The following is a 19,770-nucleotide window of genomic DNA, read 5'->3' on the forward strand; positions in this document are numbered from 1 at the left end:
AGAGATCCTTGTTTTAGGTCCATATACCCCAATACCTTAAGACCTAAGTCTTCATGCAAAATAAGGTGAAATGTCGTTAGTGGAATGCCCAATTCCCAAGATCGACGAGGAATCCACAAACCTGGGTTCTCCTCAACATCACGTGCTACAGCACCAAAGTTCTAATTATACCACCAGTTTCACTATAGCAGGCAGAGAAGGTGCTTCACAACGACTCAAAAGTGCTTTAGTTTTGCGAACTGTGACAGCAAAGTTTTTACCATTTTTGTAGAGAATTTTTACAATTTCAATGCGTTGTTAAAGCCATTTTTAGTAATGGCGTAGGTTTTGCTAGTCAAATGTTAAAAGATGACAGCTACTCAAATATCGGGCGATAAAAACCTCTTCTCTAAGCAAATAATATATATTTTTTTGATATTGAGGGTGGCCATAAAAGTTGAACCTTCGATATATTTAATCTAAAATACTCACCAACCGCAGGCGCGTCGTAAGAATCTCCCAGCAATATCTCGGGCGCCGAATACGCCAGGCTGCCGCAGGAAGTCTCCAGTTTTTGGCCAGGGCAGAACTTGTTGCTGAACCCGAAATCGGTCAACTTCACCACGCCCAGCTTCTCGAAGAACACCACGTTCTCCGGCTTGAGATCCCTGTGCACCACGTGCAGCTGATGGCAGTAGGAGATGGCGCGCACGATCTGCCTGAAGTACTCTTTGGCCAGCTGCTCGGACAGACCCGTGTCGTGGCGCATTATGTAGTCGTAGAGGTCGCCACCGTCGCCAAGCTCGAGGATCAGGTAGAGCTTGGTGGCGGTGTCGATCACCTCGTAGAGCCGGACCACGTTGGGATGCTGAACCAGTTTCATGCAGCGCACCTGGAAATAGAAAAAAAAAGATAAGAGTTGGATTGGTAAGTGACAAAAAAATATGTATGTAGTCATATGCATCAGATGCTTATCAAAATAACAAACTCTAGATGTGATCTATGTTGCTCCATTCTATCGAAACCAAGTTACTCAGCAAGAGGCTGTTGTACCAAACCAACAGGCTCCTGCTGAATGAAAAGTTGCCTCTGCAACTTTGCAAAGTGAGATGAAAAGTTATTGTACCAATATATGTGTTGCGCAATTCTAGGGATTATTGCACCAAATTACTTTGCAACTCTTCCTAGACTTTTTATCTTCGTGCTCTTCAAATCTCAATGTTTTTTAGGTAATGTTATTCATTTGGACAGTGAAAAGTTGCAGAGTAAAAAGCCCCTGAACAAAAAAGTTGTGTACCAGTTTTGGTGGATATTTTTATTGTCTATTAATGTCTCTGACCATTACCAGAGATAAATAGGTAATAGATGAATTTTTCTCCATCGTATCGAAACCAAGTGACTGTAATTCATTAGGACAGTATAAATCGGCAAGGGTGCAACAAGCCTTTCATACTAAAAAAAAGTTGTGAACTAGTTCTGGTAGGCCTCTTTATTGTCTATTAGTGCCTCTGTCCACATCACCAGAAAAAATAGGCTAATAATGTTGCAACTCAAAAAACAAACCAGATACTCAAACGTAATAGATGGATTTTGCCCCATTGTATCGAAACCAAGTGATTCCATTTGGACAGTGAAAAGCTGCAAAGAAGTTTGGTGTAACAAGACCTTGATAACAAAAAAAAAAGTTTCGAACTAGTTTTGGTAGGTCTCTTCATTGTCTGTCAGTGTTTATGTCCTTATTTTCAGAGAAAAAATGGGGTATTAATGATGCAACTCAGAATAACCAACCAAATAGTCGTAATGAACGTAATGAAAACTTTTGTAATATTCAGGACCTAAAGGTTGCTGTAACATTTAGGTTACTTTTCTGATTACGGGGGAACGTCCAACTAAATTTACATCGCCTGAAGTGGTTATAGAACATGATAACAAAGCCTACGAAGAACACAACTAATTCTCCTAAATCGTACAAGATCTAAACTCCTGACAGGTCTTACAGAGGTCTCGCAGAGTCTGGATAGAAAACAATAACCATGGACAAACAAGACACCAAGTTGTTCAGGATGGCCCGAACGGCATTTTGCTGGAAGACATTTGGAAATTCGGGGACAAATATTGTTTTCATCCTAAAAGTAAACATAGAGCTTCTTCTACCTTTGGGAGACTCGGTAGCAAAACCTACACATAACATAACTGATTTTCCTAAATCGTTCAAGCACTGAGCCAAGCCAAGAAGGGTGTCGGAATAAAGAACTTTAAAAAAAACCTAGGTTTTTTTCTGATTCTAATTTAGTAGATGATCTTATATGTAATCAAAATACGTAACATTGAAATGCAATTTGATACAGAAACAAAAAAGCCGAAATAATTTATGACATGATAAAGCACTCACAGAAGTCAAACAATTTTAAACAATGGTTGTGTACCGCACCTGTAGTATTAACGGCTCATTGTTAATGCTATAAATTACTCTTTCAGATCTCATAAGTTGGTTTGTTGCGAATATTGGATTTGGTGAAGCTACTAGGAAAATAGTTACTAATATTAATATTGTGAAGCGTAATTTTTGTTTGATCAATGTTTCATGTTTGAGTAATTGAATAATTATGCTATTGAAGAAGATCGTCGATCTTGAATGGATTTTCCTAGTTCAGGAAAATTCAGGAATCTTTCCCTACTTCCGTTGGAATCAAAATGGAAACCTAATTCGTATATTTAAAAATGAAATATACGATATATGAAATATTCACGTCCATTCGCCTTTTCAAAATGTATATCTCTCATTTTCCACAAAAACGCAACTTTAAACAAATCTAAATATCTGAATCTAAAATGAATAATCTAAATATCGAAATGAGGGATTCATCAAGCCTACTACTTGACTTGAAAATCAAGCTCGTGAAAAATTACATACTATTTGATATTACTTGAGTTTGATATGCAAGAGTCGATCGGCATATATTTCCAATCTCGTGAGCGCTTAAACTAAATGAGGGGATTCCTCGAGCGCCGAGAGACTGAAGCACTCGCCAGTATGACTTTTATACATTTCTATGAAATCTATTGGTAGATTTTGGTAGTTTCAAAAATATCTTTCCAAACTTGGCCAAAATGGCCAAGGTTTTTTTTATCAACGCCAGCATCTTCAGCTCCTGTTGAAAGACAATTTTCCATAGCTGCTCTTACAGTTACCAAAACCCGCAATAGGTTAGGCGACAAATCTATAAGATACCACATGTGTATTAGATCCTGAATGGAAAATTATGAAATCAAACAAAGCTTGGAGGTTTCTCGATATCTATTAAGAAACTTTATCGTTTTATTATTTTCATTTTGTTATGATTTATAGCGATTTAATTTATGTTGTATTTCAAAAAAGTTGATATTTTCGGTTTTTTCATACAATAAGTTTAATAAATAAAAGTGTTTTTTGCAAGGTTCCTTCTTATTTAATCATACTTTTATTGATGTGACACTGCACAATGAAACTGCTGAAAAACAAATAGCTTGATATGATTCAAGTACTTGATGAATAAATACTTGACTTGAGATGGAAAAACTACTGCTTGACTTCAGCTTGACTCGAAATCAAGTCAGATCGTCGATCTCAAATGGATTTTCATCGAAAAATTGATCACAACGCTTTCCCTACCTTGGTTGGAATCAAAATTGAAACCTAATTTTTATATTTAAAAATGAAATATACGATTCTTGGACATTTTCACGACCATTCGCATTTTCAAAAGACATCAAATCTACCATGTATATCCCTCATTTTCCACGAAAACGCAACTTTAAAAAAAAATCTAAATATCGACAGCTCTCAGTCTAATTGAAATTAGGTGTTAAACGCGAGAAATAAAAACCCCAATAAGATCCACTTCCAAGATTTCCAGAACTGGATTTCGTGTTTGACGGCACCCGGAAATCTGAGCCATATCGATCTGAGGATTACTTCAGTTGATTACAAAGTTGAAACTGAGGCCAAGAAACGTCGGGCAAGATTGAAATCCATCCGGAAAGAAAGGTTCAATCTGGGAAACTCATGCGGATTACTGATTAGGAGAACGTCGAAGTGGGCCTCGCTTTTCCGGTCCGTAGTAGAAAATTTTAATCACGGATCAAAATGGATACCCCTCCGACCGGATGATATTCGGGGGGGTGGAATGACTCGTGCCGATATGGCCGAATGCGCCAGAACCTATGACATTTCGATGCGTCGCACTGGATCTTTCAGTTTATAGGAATGCTGCGTGTACATGTTAAGAGGGAACACCGCCAAGTGATATTCTCGTGATCTGTCAATATTTGCCCAGAGGAGGAACGACAAAAATGATGTTGCGGTGTTACCAGAATGATTGAAAGATCAGTAGCGTTAGGAATATTACAATAGTTCCAACTTTCATCGAAAGGTTGTACTTTAGGAGTATTTTCATACATTTTCACAAAATCAGAGTTTTGCCTATTTTGTAATGTTTTAACCAATATTTTTAAAATACATCAGTGCCTTTAAGGGATACTGAATCATCAACATTGGCATTTTGGCAACAAAAAGTTGCTAATATTTTTTTTTTATTAGCATATTGAAAACATTCAAATACTATAAGATGTACAACTTCTGTCGTCTTGCAGTAGATGGCTGTAGCAGTAAGTGGTAGTCGAAATAAATAGATCGTTGATGTCAAACAATAAGCTTAGGTATTTGTAAACATAACGCCATCGAAATATTAGTCGATTTGTGTCTGCATCATAAAGATATTCTCGTAAGTAGTAAGTAAGCTAGGCTCATCAAATGCTCTCAAATACCTATGGTGAGGCCGCTATTAGTGAAAGAAAGTGCCGAGAGTGGTTCCAACGCTTCAAGAACTGTGATTTTGACGTCGAAGTCCAGTGGAGGACGGAAGGTTCTCGAAGATGCTGAATTGGAAGAAATTACTCGATCAAGACTCGTGTCAAACGCAACAAGAATTGGCAGTAACGTCTGAAAGTCATGGAAGTGATTCAGAAACAAGGAAATTGGGTGCTGTACGAGTTGAAGCCGAGATATGTTTGTTTGCTTGTGAACAGCTGCTTGCTGACCAGCACTTCCGGTCTTATGAAAAAGTAAAAAATTGGATCGATTGGTGGATCGCTTCAAAAAATGGCCAGTTTTTCCAATGCGGGATTCGTACGCTACCCGAAAGATGGGAGAAAGTAGTGGCCAGCTAAGGACAATACTTCGAATCATAAATGTATAATCAGTTTTTCACAATAAAGACTCGAATTTCTGAGAAAAAAAACGGCGGAAGCAAAGTTGTACGTCTATGTACAATATAAAATCGGTAATTTCTCTTCTGTTCTTCTTTTATTCCGTTTTGATTTGAGCCACACGGTGTTGTCCTCTCTTGACCCCATTTCACACTAGACCCTCTACGTATCTATTTCTGAGCCAGATGGCGCGTGCTTATTTTTGACGCTACAGTCAAGCATTGAATTCAACCGAACTTATCCCCCTGACATGTCAAAATGCGAGTCGACCAACACCATTTTATCTATTTGACGTTATCTGTCTGTATAACACTGTATGAAAGCTTTTTATGATTTCACTTATGTTTTGATCACTGTATAATTGGATTAATATCTATAGGAAATATGATATTGTTGGATTGAATCTTTAATTTTTATAATCTGATAGATAATTTCATAGCATTTATTTTTTTACTATGATTTCCGAGCTTCTGGCATATGTCAGCTGTGGCTGCGAATTACATAGTCCATTCGAACAGTGCAATTTTTCACTACCTATTTCGATATCATTCAATAACTCAAAAAACTCAAGGAGTACCGCAGGGTTCCATTCAAGGTCCATTACTATTTTTTATTTATATTGCGGTATAGAGCAGTACCTAGTTAGATTAGTTTCCTATTTTATTGCGATGATATCCAGATTCGTTGCTCGTTATGTAAAATTTTTCACGCCTGAAATTATAATATTTTGATCGAATCAGTTATTTTGGAATTATCAGGAAAGAAAATTTCGAACGCAGCCGTATACTATTTTATCGATTCCCATATACTATCATCCAAGCCAATTCCCCATCAACAATCCATCGCGAAAGATCTATTTTAACGTCACCAATAACACAATTATCATTTAATTACCGCCACTGCGCTCACGTGGTCCTCCTAAGTGGCGGTTTTAAAAATTGCAAAATACACATAGACTCCATGAGGATAATTATCGTTACGAAATCGACGCCGACGAACGACCTTGCCGTCAACTCAGTTTCCTGCTCCGTGTAAACATAAATGGCAGGATCGGACTAGTGCGATTTCTGCTAATTTGTAGTACAAATACAATTGTAGAGTAATAAACATAGATAGACGGAGTATACGCAATTTTTACATGTCCCCAACATGGTTAGATTACTTTTTCGGATTGTGATATATTTTCAAATCCACAATTTTACTATATCGTTATGAATGTATATTATTTTAAATGAAATATATTTATTTGAGTGATTTCAGAATTAATATGCAAATTTGAATATTTGGAATTCGATATTTTTCCTAATTGTTGAATTTATAGTATGCAGAATATTTATTATTTTCTGTATCTATCTGCTGAAATCCAAGGTTTGGCAACTATTGCTCTCCTAGTGTCATCAGTTGTTTCACGTCATTTGGGGCGCTTGAAGTTTGTTTTCTGAATTTCTGATATAAAGGGTGTTTTTTTAGAGCTATAGAACTTTAAATTGCAATAAAACAATGATGGATTATTTATCCGCAAGATAATCTTGTGGCATTACATTTTAAATATGATTTCTGGCATATGTTCGCCACGGCTGGCTCGGATGTAGTCCAATCTGGACGTCCAATTTTCGATGACTTTTTCCAACATTTGTGGCCGTATATCGGCAATAACACGGCGAATGTTGTCTTCCGAATGGTCAAGGGTTTGTGACATATCCGCATATACCAATGACTTTACAAAGTAGTCTAGCGTTGTTAAATCACAAGATCTTGCAGGCCAAGTCACAGGTCCAAAACGTGAAATTAGGCGGTCACCAAACGTGTCTTTCAATAAATCGATTGTGGCACGAGCTGTGTGACATGTTGCGCCGTCTTGTTGGAACCACAGCTCCTGGACATCATGGTTGTTCAATTCAGGAATAAAAAAGTTAGTAATCATGGCTCTATACCGATCACCATTGACTGTAACGTTCTGGCAATCATCGTTTTTGAAGAAGTACGGACCAATGATTCCACCAGCCCATAAAGCGCACCAAATAGTCAGTTTTTCTGGATGTAACGGTGTTTCGACATACACTTGAGGATTAGCTTCATTCCAAATGCGGCAGTTTTGTTTGTTGATGTAACCATTCAACCAGAAGTTCGCTTCATCGCTAAACAAAATAAAATGGACGTAGTTCGCGATACGTATTCCGCACAGAACCATTATTTTCGAAATAAAATTGCAATATTTGCAAGCGTTGTTCAGGCGTGAGTCTATTCATGATGAATTGCCGAACCAAACTGAGAATAAATCACTTTACAGCTGTTAAATCGGTCGCCATCTTGAACAGTAATGCCAACTTAAAGTTATATACCTCGAAAAAAACACCCGTTATTTAGGTATTCATCTCAATATATTTTGAGTTAATATGAAACGTTGATTCACTATGGGACATAAGAAGTGCGTTCTTTGTGGAGAAACTCGCGAATTGAGTGAAATATCGTATCACTGATATGTTTTCATTTCCGCGCGCTTCATGTCAAATTTGATAGTTCATGTTGGGTACAAAATTTGCTTACTGAAAATGACGTATGCTCCCTCTACCTATGTTCATTACTCTGAGTACAAATACAAAGATCGTAGCCGATTACGTTCGACCATTTCATTGTGAAACATTCTACTCGAATGCTTTTTGTTTCGCATGACGCAATTATCATTAATTGCGAAGCAGAGATTTATTAATTCATTGTTCCGTTTCGAAAATTGATTTGTGGGATTTTTTACGGGGCTTAATTGATGCATTTTTGGCTTATCGTAAAATGGGATTATTTAGTGATTATTTCGAATAATAATTTTCTGACTGTTATTACACGCGAGAGTTATTACTATTTATTCGTTGTATTTCATTGAATGCCGGTGTTCCTTAATTGGAGGTACAAAGGAGAAAGAGAGATTCCTTGGTAAATTTTAAGAAGAAAAATTCCATAAATATAGTTGGTGATTGTTTGGACAATTGTTTGTGCAATGTTCTGACGATTTTATTCGAGAGGACTTCCATGTACATCTGACAGTAACGAGTGAGTAACATAAACTTTGGCCTTTTCCAAATGTTTCAACTTTGCCATTGCTCACTTACAGGTATCTGATGATGGCCTAACAGCAGAATGCACTTTGCAATTTTGAAAAATAAAATAAATTGACAGAATTAAGCCATTAGCAGAAATAAAAAAATAAATTCCAACCTAACTGCAGAATTCTGTAATTTATCTGGAATAATGTTCTTCAAAGAAACAAACTAAAATATTGCAAAGATTCCAAGACTTTGCCATCTCTCGAAAAAATGCTTTCTTAACCTATAGGCATCTCCTAGATCAGTCACCAAACTAGCAAAATATAATATTTATCAGTAAAATCGAAAATCTTCATGATAGGATAAATCATTCTAGCTTACCTCTTGGAACAAGTGTGCCTTGGAAATCTCATCCAGTTTACTTTTGTCTATCACTTTAACAGCAACCTTTTCGCCGGTGAAGACATGTCTGGCCAATTTGACGACGGCAAAATGGCCGCTGCCAAGGGTCTCTTCGAGATCATACAGACCGGCTATTTTACCATCGTATGGCCTGGTGCGTAGTGCTCCAGGTTCTAGGGTTCCCAGACCTCCTATGCGCAGACTCCGATGGTGCATGCCTGCCTAGAAAAAAAAATTGTATTTAGATTTGAAACATTAATTCCACCTCAGATTTGAGGAGCAAATGAACCTCTCTACAGATACTGGTGCAATATTCTTGGATATAGAAAATGAATTTGATAAAATATGGCATCATGGTCTTATATACAAAATGAAGTTGATGTGATTTCCAATCAAATTTACGAGATTAATACAATCATACCTGGAAAATAGAAAATTTAGAGTGAATATCGATAGTACCAGGTCGACGATCAGAGAAATTGAAGCCGGAGTTCCCCAAGGATCGGTGATAGGACCGCTGCTGTTCAACATATACAGAGCAGACATACCAAAAATGAATAGATGCAAGGCAGCCCTGTTTGCAGATGACACTGCCATTTACTATCACAGTAAAATGAGGAAAACAAATACTAGGCAGTTACAGATAGACCTAGATTAACTGATGGAATACTTCAAGAAATGGAGATTCAAAGTGAATACATCGAAAACAGTTGCAACTTCGGACGGACATCAGTAAAGAAAGAGAAAGCTGGAAACGTCAAAATAGAAAAACAAACGTTTGAATGGAAAAAGGAAGAAAAATATCTGAGGGTATTACTAGATGAAAAAATGAACTTTAACAAACAGATAGAAGAAAACAGAAAAAAGGCAAAGCAATTACACGGGAGACTGTACCCGCTGCTCAAACAAAAAGAAGATCTGAGTTCAGATTCGATATCCTATCAGTGAAGTTGGCTGGTATATTCGGAACTTCAATATCAAACAATTATATGTGGTTTTCAAGGGCGCAATTGATGCATGAATTAACGAGCATTCAAAAACACTTTTTTCGATACACTTCTTGAATTTTCTATGGTTATGATATAGAGATTTGTTCAGGCAACTAGCGCCCAAAAATGTCATCAATAAAATAATTTTTTTTTTCGAATAGAATCCCGCTCTTAATCAATACCTGCACCTCAATTCCGATCAGATCCTGTCAAACCCGCCGATACGATAGAAATAGGACGCTGCAATCACAAAATTAATTACATCAGATCGACTCCTTAAATTTTAATCATTTTATCACGAAGGCAAATACGTTTTTCAATACGTTTCACCCGGAAGCGTTATGAGATTGAATCCCGCTCCAGAGGGTTCAGTCGGGAAAAAGAGGGAATAAACATAATACTGTACGTTCCTAACGAGAAAAATCGATAACCGTCATTCAGTCAATTAGTGATATCAGGTGTGTGAATAAGTCTTTCCCGTTTTTTGTAAGAGATGGCGCCACCAATACTGTGCGAGTATTTAATGGTTACATATGTCATAATCAAAGCTTATTCATCTGTCAACAATTCCACACTAACACATTAGTTGAAATTTTTTCGCATCATAAATTTTTGAAATCGTGAAAATGTCGAAATTTGAGCCGAGTCGACGTCATTTGCGGGAAGTTTCACTTTATTGGTTCAATTTGAAGAAATCTGCTGCCGAGGCGCATCGGTTGCTTCAGGAAGCTTATGGAGAAGGTTGTGTCGATGATTCAAGTGTTCGCGGATGGTTTCGACGTGGAAGACAAGGAGCGTTCCGGGCGGCCGCAAATCTTTGAAGATCAAGAATTGGCGACTTTGCTTGATGAAGATTCGTGTCAAACGCAAGAAGAACTTGCTGAAGCATTCGGAGTTGACCGAACAACCATTTCCAAGCGTTTGAAAGCCATGAGAATGATCCAAAAGCAAGGAAATTGGGTGCCGTACGAACTGAAGCTGAGAGACGTCGAACGGCGTTTTTTCACTTGCGAACAGCTGCTTCAGCGACATAAAAGAAAGGGTTTTCTGCATCGTATCGTGACTGGCGATGAAAAGTGGATCCGTTACGATAATCCGAAGCGAAGAAAATCATGGGGACTACCCGGCCATGCATCATCATCGACGGCCAAGCCAAATATTCATGGCGCCAAGCTCATGCTCTGTATATGGTGGGACCAGCTAGGTGTGGTTTACTATGAGCTTCTGAAACCGAATGAAAGGATCACAGGCGAGGTCTATCGACGACAATTGATGCGTTTGAGCCGCGCACTGCGAGAAAAACGGCCACAATACTCCGACAGGCACGACAAAGTTATTTTGCAACATGACAATGCTCGCCCACATGTTGCACAGCCGGTGAAAACATACTTAGAAACGCTCAAATGGGAAGTCCTACCCCACCCGCCGTATAGTCCAGACATTGCTCCGTCTGATTACCATCTCTTCAGATCGATGACGCATGGCCTGGCTGACCAGCACTTCCATTCCTACGAGGAAGCCAAAAAATGGGTGGATGACTGGATAGAGGCCAAACCGGTCGAATTTTTTCGCAACGGGATTCGTATGTTGCCAGAAAGATGGGGAAAAGTTGTAGCTAGCGATGGCCAATACTTTCAATAATTCATTTGTAACCATTTTTTCACAATAAAGGCTCAAAATTTAAAAAAAAACGGGAAAGACTTATTCACACACCTTATATATGCCACATTCAAATGCGGGTTTCGTTTTAATTATTATAATTGATGGATATCACACAACGCGGAGCTTTTATATTTTTTCTCATACCAGTGTGCTATTTTGTTACCCATGTCATTACTGAGTATATTATGCCCTTGGGTATAATGTAGAGAGCGAAAATAATTTTATATTTATATTGAATAAATTTTATTTTGGATTTTGCCAAATGTGTTTTTTCCAACTCATTGTATAGTTAGTCCAACGGCCTAGATTACCGACGAGGAAAATACTTTTTCCTGGAAAATCCCTTGGGGGTGGAGACCTGTATTCTTTCATCAGCTTCAAACTGTTCATTTCCTCTTCTCCAACAATTATTATGAAGACGCGTTTTTTGTTTTTAAATCTGGTACATTTACCAAAAGAACTAACGTTTAATCTTCTACACCAAGAGCATATTCACAAGTTCTTGCTGTTGGCATCTACCAAATACTATATATAATATAGGTAATAAATAAAGACTAGAATATATTAGGTATACAACTTTGCTTCAGCCATTTTGTAATAGATGGCTGTAGCGGTAGTCGAAATAAAAAGATCGTAGGTATCATAGAATAAGCTGAGGTATTTGTTAACATAACGCCATCGAAATATTAGTCGATTTGTGTCTGCATCATAAAGTTATTCTCGATTAAACTTGTCAGCTTACGAGCCAAATTCTCGTCATTTACGAGAGGTTTTAATTTTCTGGTTTAATATGAAGAAATCTGCGGCTGAGGCTCATTGAATGCTCTCAGATACCTTTGGTGAGGCAGCTATTAGTAAAAGAACGTGCCAAGATTGGTTTCAAAGCTTTAAGAACCATGATTTTGACGTCGAAGACCAGCATTTCGGTGGAAGAGAGAAGGTTTTTGAAGATGCAGAATTGGAGGCATTACTTGATCAAGACTAGTGTCAAACGCAACAAGAATTGGCAGGATCATTGGGAGTGACGCAACAAGCAATTTCAAAACGCCTGAAAGTCATGAGAACGATTCAGAAACAAGGAAATTGGGTGCCGTATGAGTTGAAGCCGAGATATGTCGAACGGCGTTTATTTGCTTTAGAACAGCTGCTTGTAAGACAAAGACGGAAGGCATTTCTAAATCGTATTGTGACTAAAGATGGAAAATGTGTTCAATACAATAATCCCAAGCGCAGAATATCGTGGAGATATCCTGACCATGCTTCCACGTCGAAGGTTCCAAGGGCATGCTCAGTATTAGGTGAGATCAGCTCGGCGTAGTGTATTATGAGTTGTTAAAACTGACTGAAACAATCACAGGCAATCGTTATTGAACGCAAATAATGCGTTTGAGCCGAGCATTGAAAGACAAACGGCCGCAATAGAAGAAGAGATAAATTAATTTTACAGCTTGACAATGCTCGACCCCATGTTGCGAATGTGGTCAAGACATACTTAGAAACTTTGAAATGGGAAGTCTAACCCCACCCACATTATTCTCCAGACGTTGCTCCCTCGGACTATCACTTGTTTCGATCAATGGCACACGGTCTGGCTGACCAGCACTTCCGGTATCATGAAGAAGTAAAAAATTGGATCGAATCGTGGATCTCTTCAAAAGATGACCAGTTTTTTCAACGTGGGATTCGTACGCTGCCCGAAAGATGGGAGAAAGTAGTGGCCAGCTATGGACAATACTTCAAATCATCATAAATGTACCTACAACCAGTTTTTCACAATAAAGCCTTGAATTTCGGAAAAAAAGGCTGAAGCAAAATTGTACGCCTATGTGCTATTAACACAAAATTTACTATATATCTGGAAATGTGAAATTCTCGAAAAAGCAGAAAAGGCAGTACAATACTAATTACCAAAAAGGTCATGGAAGTTTCTAGTAAGTGCGTAGTTTGTATTCGGAAAATGTCAAAAAAAAAAAAATTACAGCCGCTCAGATAGCGGGATATCCAAAATGAAACTTCTTATCCCAGTTCTGGGAGTCCCGAAAGGCGATAAAGCTGCTTTTTTTCAATTTTCCCTTCTTAATACACGAACTGAGACTATTCCTAGAGGTAGATTGATTTTTTTCAACGCCCCCAGAAAATCATTTCTGAAAAGTTTTTCCGTAATCATCAGCAGGCAGGCAAACGCAAGATTTTCCCCGCGACCATCAGAGAATGCTTCACTAACATGCGAACTTATCGAAGACACGTTTTCTGTATCGAACAGAATCCCCCAACTCCCCGAGCACAAAACCCTATTCAGTTCCTTTTTCCCAAAACAAGAACAAATCGATTTTCCACCAAGTCGTCCGTCTTCGCTTCTCGTTCCGTTTTCCAGGCGTGTTTCCAAACATTGGGCTCAAATCGGCCTTATTTTCTTATGCCAAGCAACGGTACGGTAGCGCGATGAAGAAATGCACATGAAATTATAGACTTCCTCCAGACCTTACGGATGGATTGGGCGTACTATTTTCTTTTTGTGCGCTTGTTCCAGGGAAAACATGTCGCTATCATTATGCCTTAATGTCTGTGATTCTGGAGTTTTCGGTCGATTGTACTTTCCGATGCAAAATACGCGTTTTAGATGAATATTGCGGTTGATTATAAGCACGATAATTTTCTTAGAAACACCGTAAACTTTATACAACGGTTTATTATCTCTTGAATCCGGTTTGGATAAATCATATAAAAGGTTTCCCAATAAGAGGTTTAATTTTGATATTAAAAAAATAATTAATAGTCAATCTACTTTGCTGCCGAGTTGAACATATAATTTTTTCTTCCATTGTTTATAATGATAACAGGCCAATTGAAAAGTCCCCGTTCTACCATAGTAAGACACATTTTTTCGACAAAATTCAATTTTATTATTCAACATAGTTGCCTTCGAGGGCGATACAGCGATTATAGCGATCTTCCAACTTTTCAATACCATTTTTGTTGTACGATTTGTTTTTCGCTTTGAAATAGGCCTCAGTTTCAGCGATAACTTCTTCATTGGCGCTAAATTTTTTTCCAGCGAGCATTCTTTTGAGGTCTGAGAACAGGAAAAGGTCGCTGGGGACCAGATCTGGCGAATACGGTGGATGCAGAAGCCATTTGAAGCCTACTTCATACAATTTTGCCGTTGTTTTAATTGATTTGTTACTCGGCGCATTGTCTTGATGAAACAGCACCTTTATCATGAGTATATTTTGTCCTCAATAAACAAGATATAGGTAATCGTTCAGACGAGATCTAATTTGCTCGAAAATGTTGAGCCAAACTGAAGTTACAGGCGTTTCAATCAGTCAGATTTCTCCCTTTCACCTACCCTTATTTGATGTCGTAAAATCGAAAGTGTCAATTCAAAAAGATAGAGAACTTTCCAAGGATTACAGTGATGATATTTTTTCTTCAACTTCATATCAAACATTTTCAAGTAAAATTCATTTTTCTACTCGACGATAGCTATTACGCCCCCTAGCGGTAGAGGTATAAACTTCAAAACAATTTCCAGTGTGTTCTCTTGTACATTTTAGTGGTAAAATTTTTTACCGCAAGTCTCTACGATGAGTGGATCCTGAGATATAGCCGCTTACCTCGCTTATTTGCCCACCCTGTACAATATGATTCTATGTTTGTAACCCTGGCATAAAACTGGAAAAATAAGGGTTGAGGGGAGTAAGTTACGAGGTGATGACCAGTTGAGTTAGTAGAGTGTTCAAGTATCCTGTGGCACAATAAAGTTCTCGTTTGTCGTCCATCAGTGTTTTAATAATCCCCACGAAAACGCGATACTACAAACTTTCATCCAAAACTAACCCTATGTCCTACGTGAGCGACTAATGTTACGACGCGAGCGACGCCAATTTTATGTACTACGCGAGCGATGTGAGCAGCGCGACTTTTTTTGTCCTACGTTGAAATCTACAAACGCGACACGACGCGACATAAATATGGTTGGGTTGGGATTGTGCATTGCGGAAGATCAGTCCGTTGTCATACGCTTGTAGAGAAACAGTTATAATGAGGTGGTCAAGAAAACGTAAATTATTCATATGTGAAAATGTGGCTTTAAAAATGCTAATTGTAAGACGCAGAAAATTGGGAAGAAAGAGAAATCCAACAAATTAAATTTTTTTGGAACGAATGAATTTTGTAGAGTTTCACCACTTATATAAACAATTAAGGACTTCTCCAAATTTATTCCACAGTTATTGTAGATTGCTTTCTACAACATTTGACTATATAGAAACAACCAAAAAAAAATCTAAGAAATACGTAAACCATTACTGAATTGAAATTTTTTTTTTTCAATCTGCATGGATACCTACATATTACATATAAAGAAGGTTTATTTATTATTACTCAATGGTATATTAACCTCAACTATATTTATTTCCTTCAAATGGATATTTCTTCAGCATTAGTAATATAGGTTATGCGTAAATAAATGAAGTGGAATAATAAATGATGATTATTGGTGGGATTTCAAATAAATTATTTATTTCCATGAAACTAATATTTGTTTGACCATAGATCCAATAAATGATTCATTAACTATAATGCATTTTCGATAATATCAAATAAACACTTCTCTCAGTGTATATAATACTATAGTTAATTTGTCAATCTCACTTGTTTCCCCCAGTTCATCGGCAATTCTACTCCATTCTCTAACCACCAACAGTCGATTATGATATATTTTATCAGTCTTGTCCCAGAGTATACTGGAATTTCTAATAGCCAGTACTAAAACTTCGTTTAAATCATTCATTGTAGAGCGGTCGAAGTAAACGTGCCTGCATCAACAAGAACTACTGAAGTTCGCGCGAATGCCGCTTGGAAATATCAAATAATTTGATCGCCGACAGAGCGCGAAACGGTTTTACGACCGATACGACTGCACGTAGGACAGCGCTATTATATTCCAAGGTTTGATATATCGCGTTTGGTCGCGTCGCTCTAATCGCTCGCAATAATTCGCTCACGTAGGACACAGCGTAAGGGTTTCTGGGTTTTCTGAAATACCTCGAAACTCGGATATATCAAAACAAATCAACACCTATCAAAACAAATCAACACCTACTAAAATCTGAAGGGTGGAATATTGAAAACGACGTAATTCTTGCGTATAATCGGTCTCATAATCTGCGTCTTATTCGATCAAATCTGCTTCCGAGCCTCATTCCCGCACAAGCGTGAGTCGCTTAATTTTCTCGGTGACAGAATTCAAATTACGCCGTCCTGGTTCAGACACCTCGTCAATTAAACGTATTAACAACAACGCGAATCGATTAGATTCCGATGGGGAAATAAAGAAAACGCGATTGATTGAATAACCAACGAGCGGGTCCTGTGAATTCGGTCTGCCGCAATCAATTTAATGCCGATTGTGTATTTCGTTCGGTATTCCTGGATATCGTTTGCAGGAAGCGATGGGTTCATGTTTGTTGATTAAATTGGTTATTAGTGAGCGATTATGGAAACGCGAATTGCCAGTTCTGATTATACAGAGTGTTAGCCTTAAGGTTGGGTCATCGGCCGGGGACCAATTTACAACTTATTTAGAAATAATTTCTTTTTTCTCCGTTTATAATTTGACATTCTCGGTCATATCGACTGAGTCTTTTCCAGGGCCTTATACACTGTGTCCGTTAAGTATGGAACAAATTCATTTTTAGCTAAACAGACCATTTTAAAAAATAATCCTGAAACACGTCGATTTTTCATTTTAATTTACCGTAATTCAAAATAATAATCTAATATACAGGGTGAATTACTTTCGAGTAATGACGTCACCGTCAATTTTTTTAAATGGAACAACCCATTTTGTCCCAATTTTCCAATTACTCTAGCTGAGCTGATACCAAAAATGTATCACATGTTGATTCTCGTAACGCGTAACATTCTTTATTAGTTAAATTAACAATATTATCAAAAATACTTATTGTCTAGCGGCAATTGGTTTGAATGTAGCACCCTGTAGTTTGTTACAATTTTAGATTAATAAAAATGTATAGAAATAAGAAATAATTTCTTTCATATTCTGTCTGCTTTACCACAAATACCAAACAGCTCATTTTTATTAATCTAAAAATGTAACAAACTACAAGGTGTTACATTCAAAACAATAAGTATTTTTGATAATATTGTTAATTTAACTAATAAAGAATGTTACGCGTTACTTTATGAGCTCACACAAAACTATTGAATTTTTGTCCACCCTCTACCAAGTGGAATCAACATGTGATACATTTTTGGAATCAGCTCAGCTAGAGTAATTGGAAAATTGAGACAAAATGGAGGTGTTCCATTTAAAAAAAATGACGGTGACGTCATTACTCGAAAGAAATTCACCCTGTATATTAGATTATTATTTTAAAATACGGTGAATTAAAATCAACGTGTTTCAAGATTATTTCTTAAAATGGTCTGTTCAGATGAAAATGAATTTGTTCCATACTTTACAGACACAGTGTAGAATAAAACCAATTATTTTCTTGGCTTTTTAACGAAGCTAACTTTTTCAGAGAACTAAATGCAGAGCAAGTTCTATTCTATGAGTCGGATCATCATAAGTTGACACTTTGACTTTGATAAGTCATTTGAGATCTAGTTTGGACATGTTTATATTTACTGAACTTGCTCTATACTTTGACCAAAGATGTCAAAAATACTGGTGTGCTCACTTACTCTTGAAAAAACTTAAGATTGAAGTGGCAACTTTCAAAGGGACCAGCCTTCTTGGATTTTAATGGTATTGGTTCCTTTTCACTTGATTTCCGCATTGTTTTATATGACGTCTTTCTGTCAATATCGTTTTGAGGTTAAATCAACAATACACTACTTTTGACAGAACATATGAACATTTTAAAATGATGCTGTTGATTGTTTAATTCTTTGTATAGCGCCACCTAAAGGAAGTGAGAGAAAAAGAACCCATGCCGAGCCAATCGCAAAAATTATCTTAAACAAAAATCTAATCAGTGAATACACCAGTATTTTAGACATCTTTAGATATAAAGATACGTCACTCCTGCTTTTGAGTAAGTAAAATGGCTTATGGGTCGTGCAAAAAACTTGTTATAGTAACATGCAATTGACATTGTGTCTTTTTTATCGAAACTCGTTCATTTCCATATGGGAAAGGTTTCGAAATGTTCGGCAAGTAATAAGTATCACAAAATGGCGAAGGAGCCGGTTTAAGATTTCTACAAATGACTATTCGAGAAGTTTTCATTCTGGTATTCTACTATACTCGAAACCTTAGTAGGGGTCTATCCAACAGCTCACCAAAGTTTCATGATAACGGAATGAATTGTGTAATAATTCATAAAGGACAAGTATACATGTGTACATTCATTTTTTACAGTTATGTTAATGAATTTAAACTTTAAAGGCGCAATTCGCAACTTGTTTACCGGTTCGTCTATCAGACCATGTAGGTATGTAGAATTGTAAAGCGATATATCTCATACTTAGTTACAATACGTTTATTGTTACATACGTTATATCAACAAGACCTATAAATTTGAGGGATCAAATTATTAAAATGCTTTCATCATGGTTATGCATGGTAAATAGTTCATAAAACCCCGAATTCGTCAACCTTAGAAGATAATTTAGGCTAGATTATTTCCTGAAAAACTAATCAATCCCGAAAACATTATTTGTTGTCCATTGATAATGATATTGGACATTGAATACATAATAAGAAATTAGACATTTCTAGAGAACAAGGCCTATTTCCTTTTTGAAAATTTGGGATTATAATATTAATCGATTTAATCTACTATGCTGAAATATACATATTTGTGAGTTAAGGATTTTTAGTAATACAGGAAATGAAAACAATTTTTCCTTAAAACAAAGCGTTTACCCATTGGGAATGAATGGCAACACTGAGCATCATTTTTTGACATTTCCTGTCATTTGTTTATACCATTTAATCATGAAAAGATACACACATCAACAACATTCAGGAATTGTTGAATTGTACAGGGACCGTATTCTCGACAAGTGATCTTTCAGAGCACTGAAAGAACGTATACGTTTTGAAAGATCACTTGTCGAGAATACGGTCCCAGGTACTGAGAGCATCGTCGGAATCAAACAACCTTCTAACAGAATATAAAAAAAACTACGCAAAACCCGATTTTCTCATTCTTTGTAAATCACAATAAATACTAATCGCCTCGATTTGCTCTGAAAGACAGCGTAGAAACCAACAAGTTCGATTAATACATCCTACATTCATTTCATTCGTTACCAGATCGTGGGGGTTCCAACTTGGCTCACGATCGACGTCGAGATCCAAGGTTGCAAGATTTTTTCGAAGGAATAGCGTGTAGGATGCGGGACACAGGGGGGTAAAGGGGGAAAAACGGGACAATTTCACGACGGCAACGAGCGAGCGGCAAGAGGTTTCCCGT

General features: G+C 37.2%; 1 protein-coding gene across 2 annotated transcripts in view; it reads right to left on the minus strand.

The window, feature by feature from the left end:
- Positions 1-19,770, minus strand: part of LOC123674024 (SNF-related serine/threonine-protein kinase) — a 71,023-nt gene that overhangs the window by 12,718 nt on the left and 38,535 nt on the right. For both annotated transcript variants that reach the window (XM_045608833.1, XM_045608834.1), the window contains exons 3-4: positions 8,646-8,888; positions 472-871 (exon numbers count right to left, since the gene is read on the minus strand). In XM_045608833.1, coding sequence (XP_045464789.1) covers positions 472-871; positions 8,646-8,882 — 637 coding nt within the window. In that variant the 5' untranslated portion in view covers positions 8,883-8,888. The remainder of the gene's footprint in view (positions 1-471; positions 872-8,645; positions 8,889-19,770) is intronic.

Source organism: Harmonia axyridis, chromosome 2, assembly GCF_914767665.1.
Source record: "Harmonia axyridis chromosome 2, icHarAxyr1.1, whole genome shotgun sequence".
In the NCBI taxonomy this organism is placed as follows: Eukaryota; Metazoa; Arthropoda; class Insecta; order Coleoptera; family Coccinellidae; genus Harmonia; species Harmonia axyridis.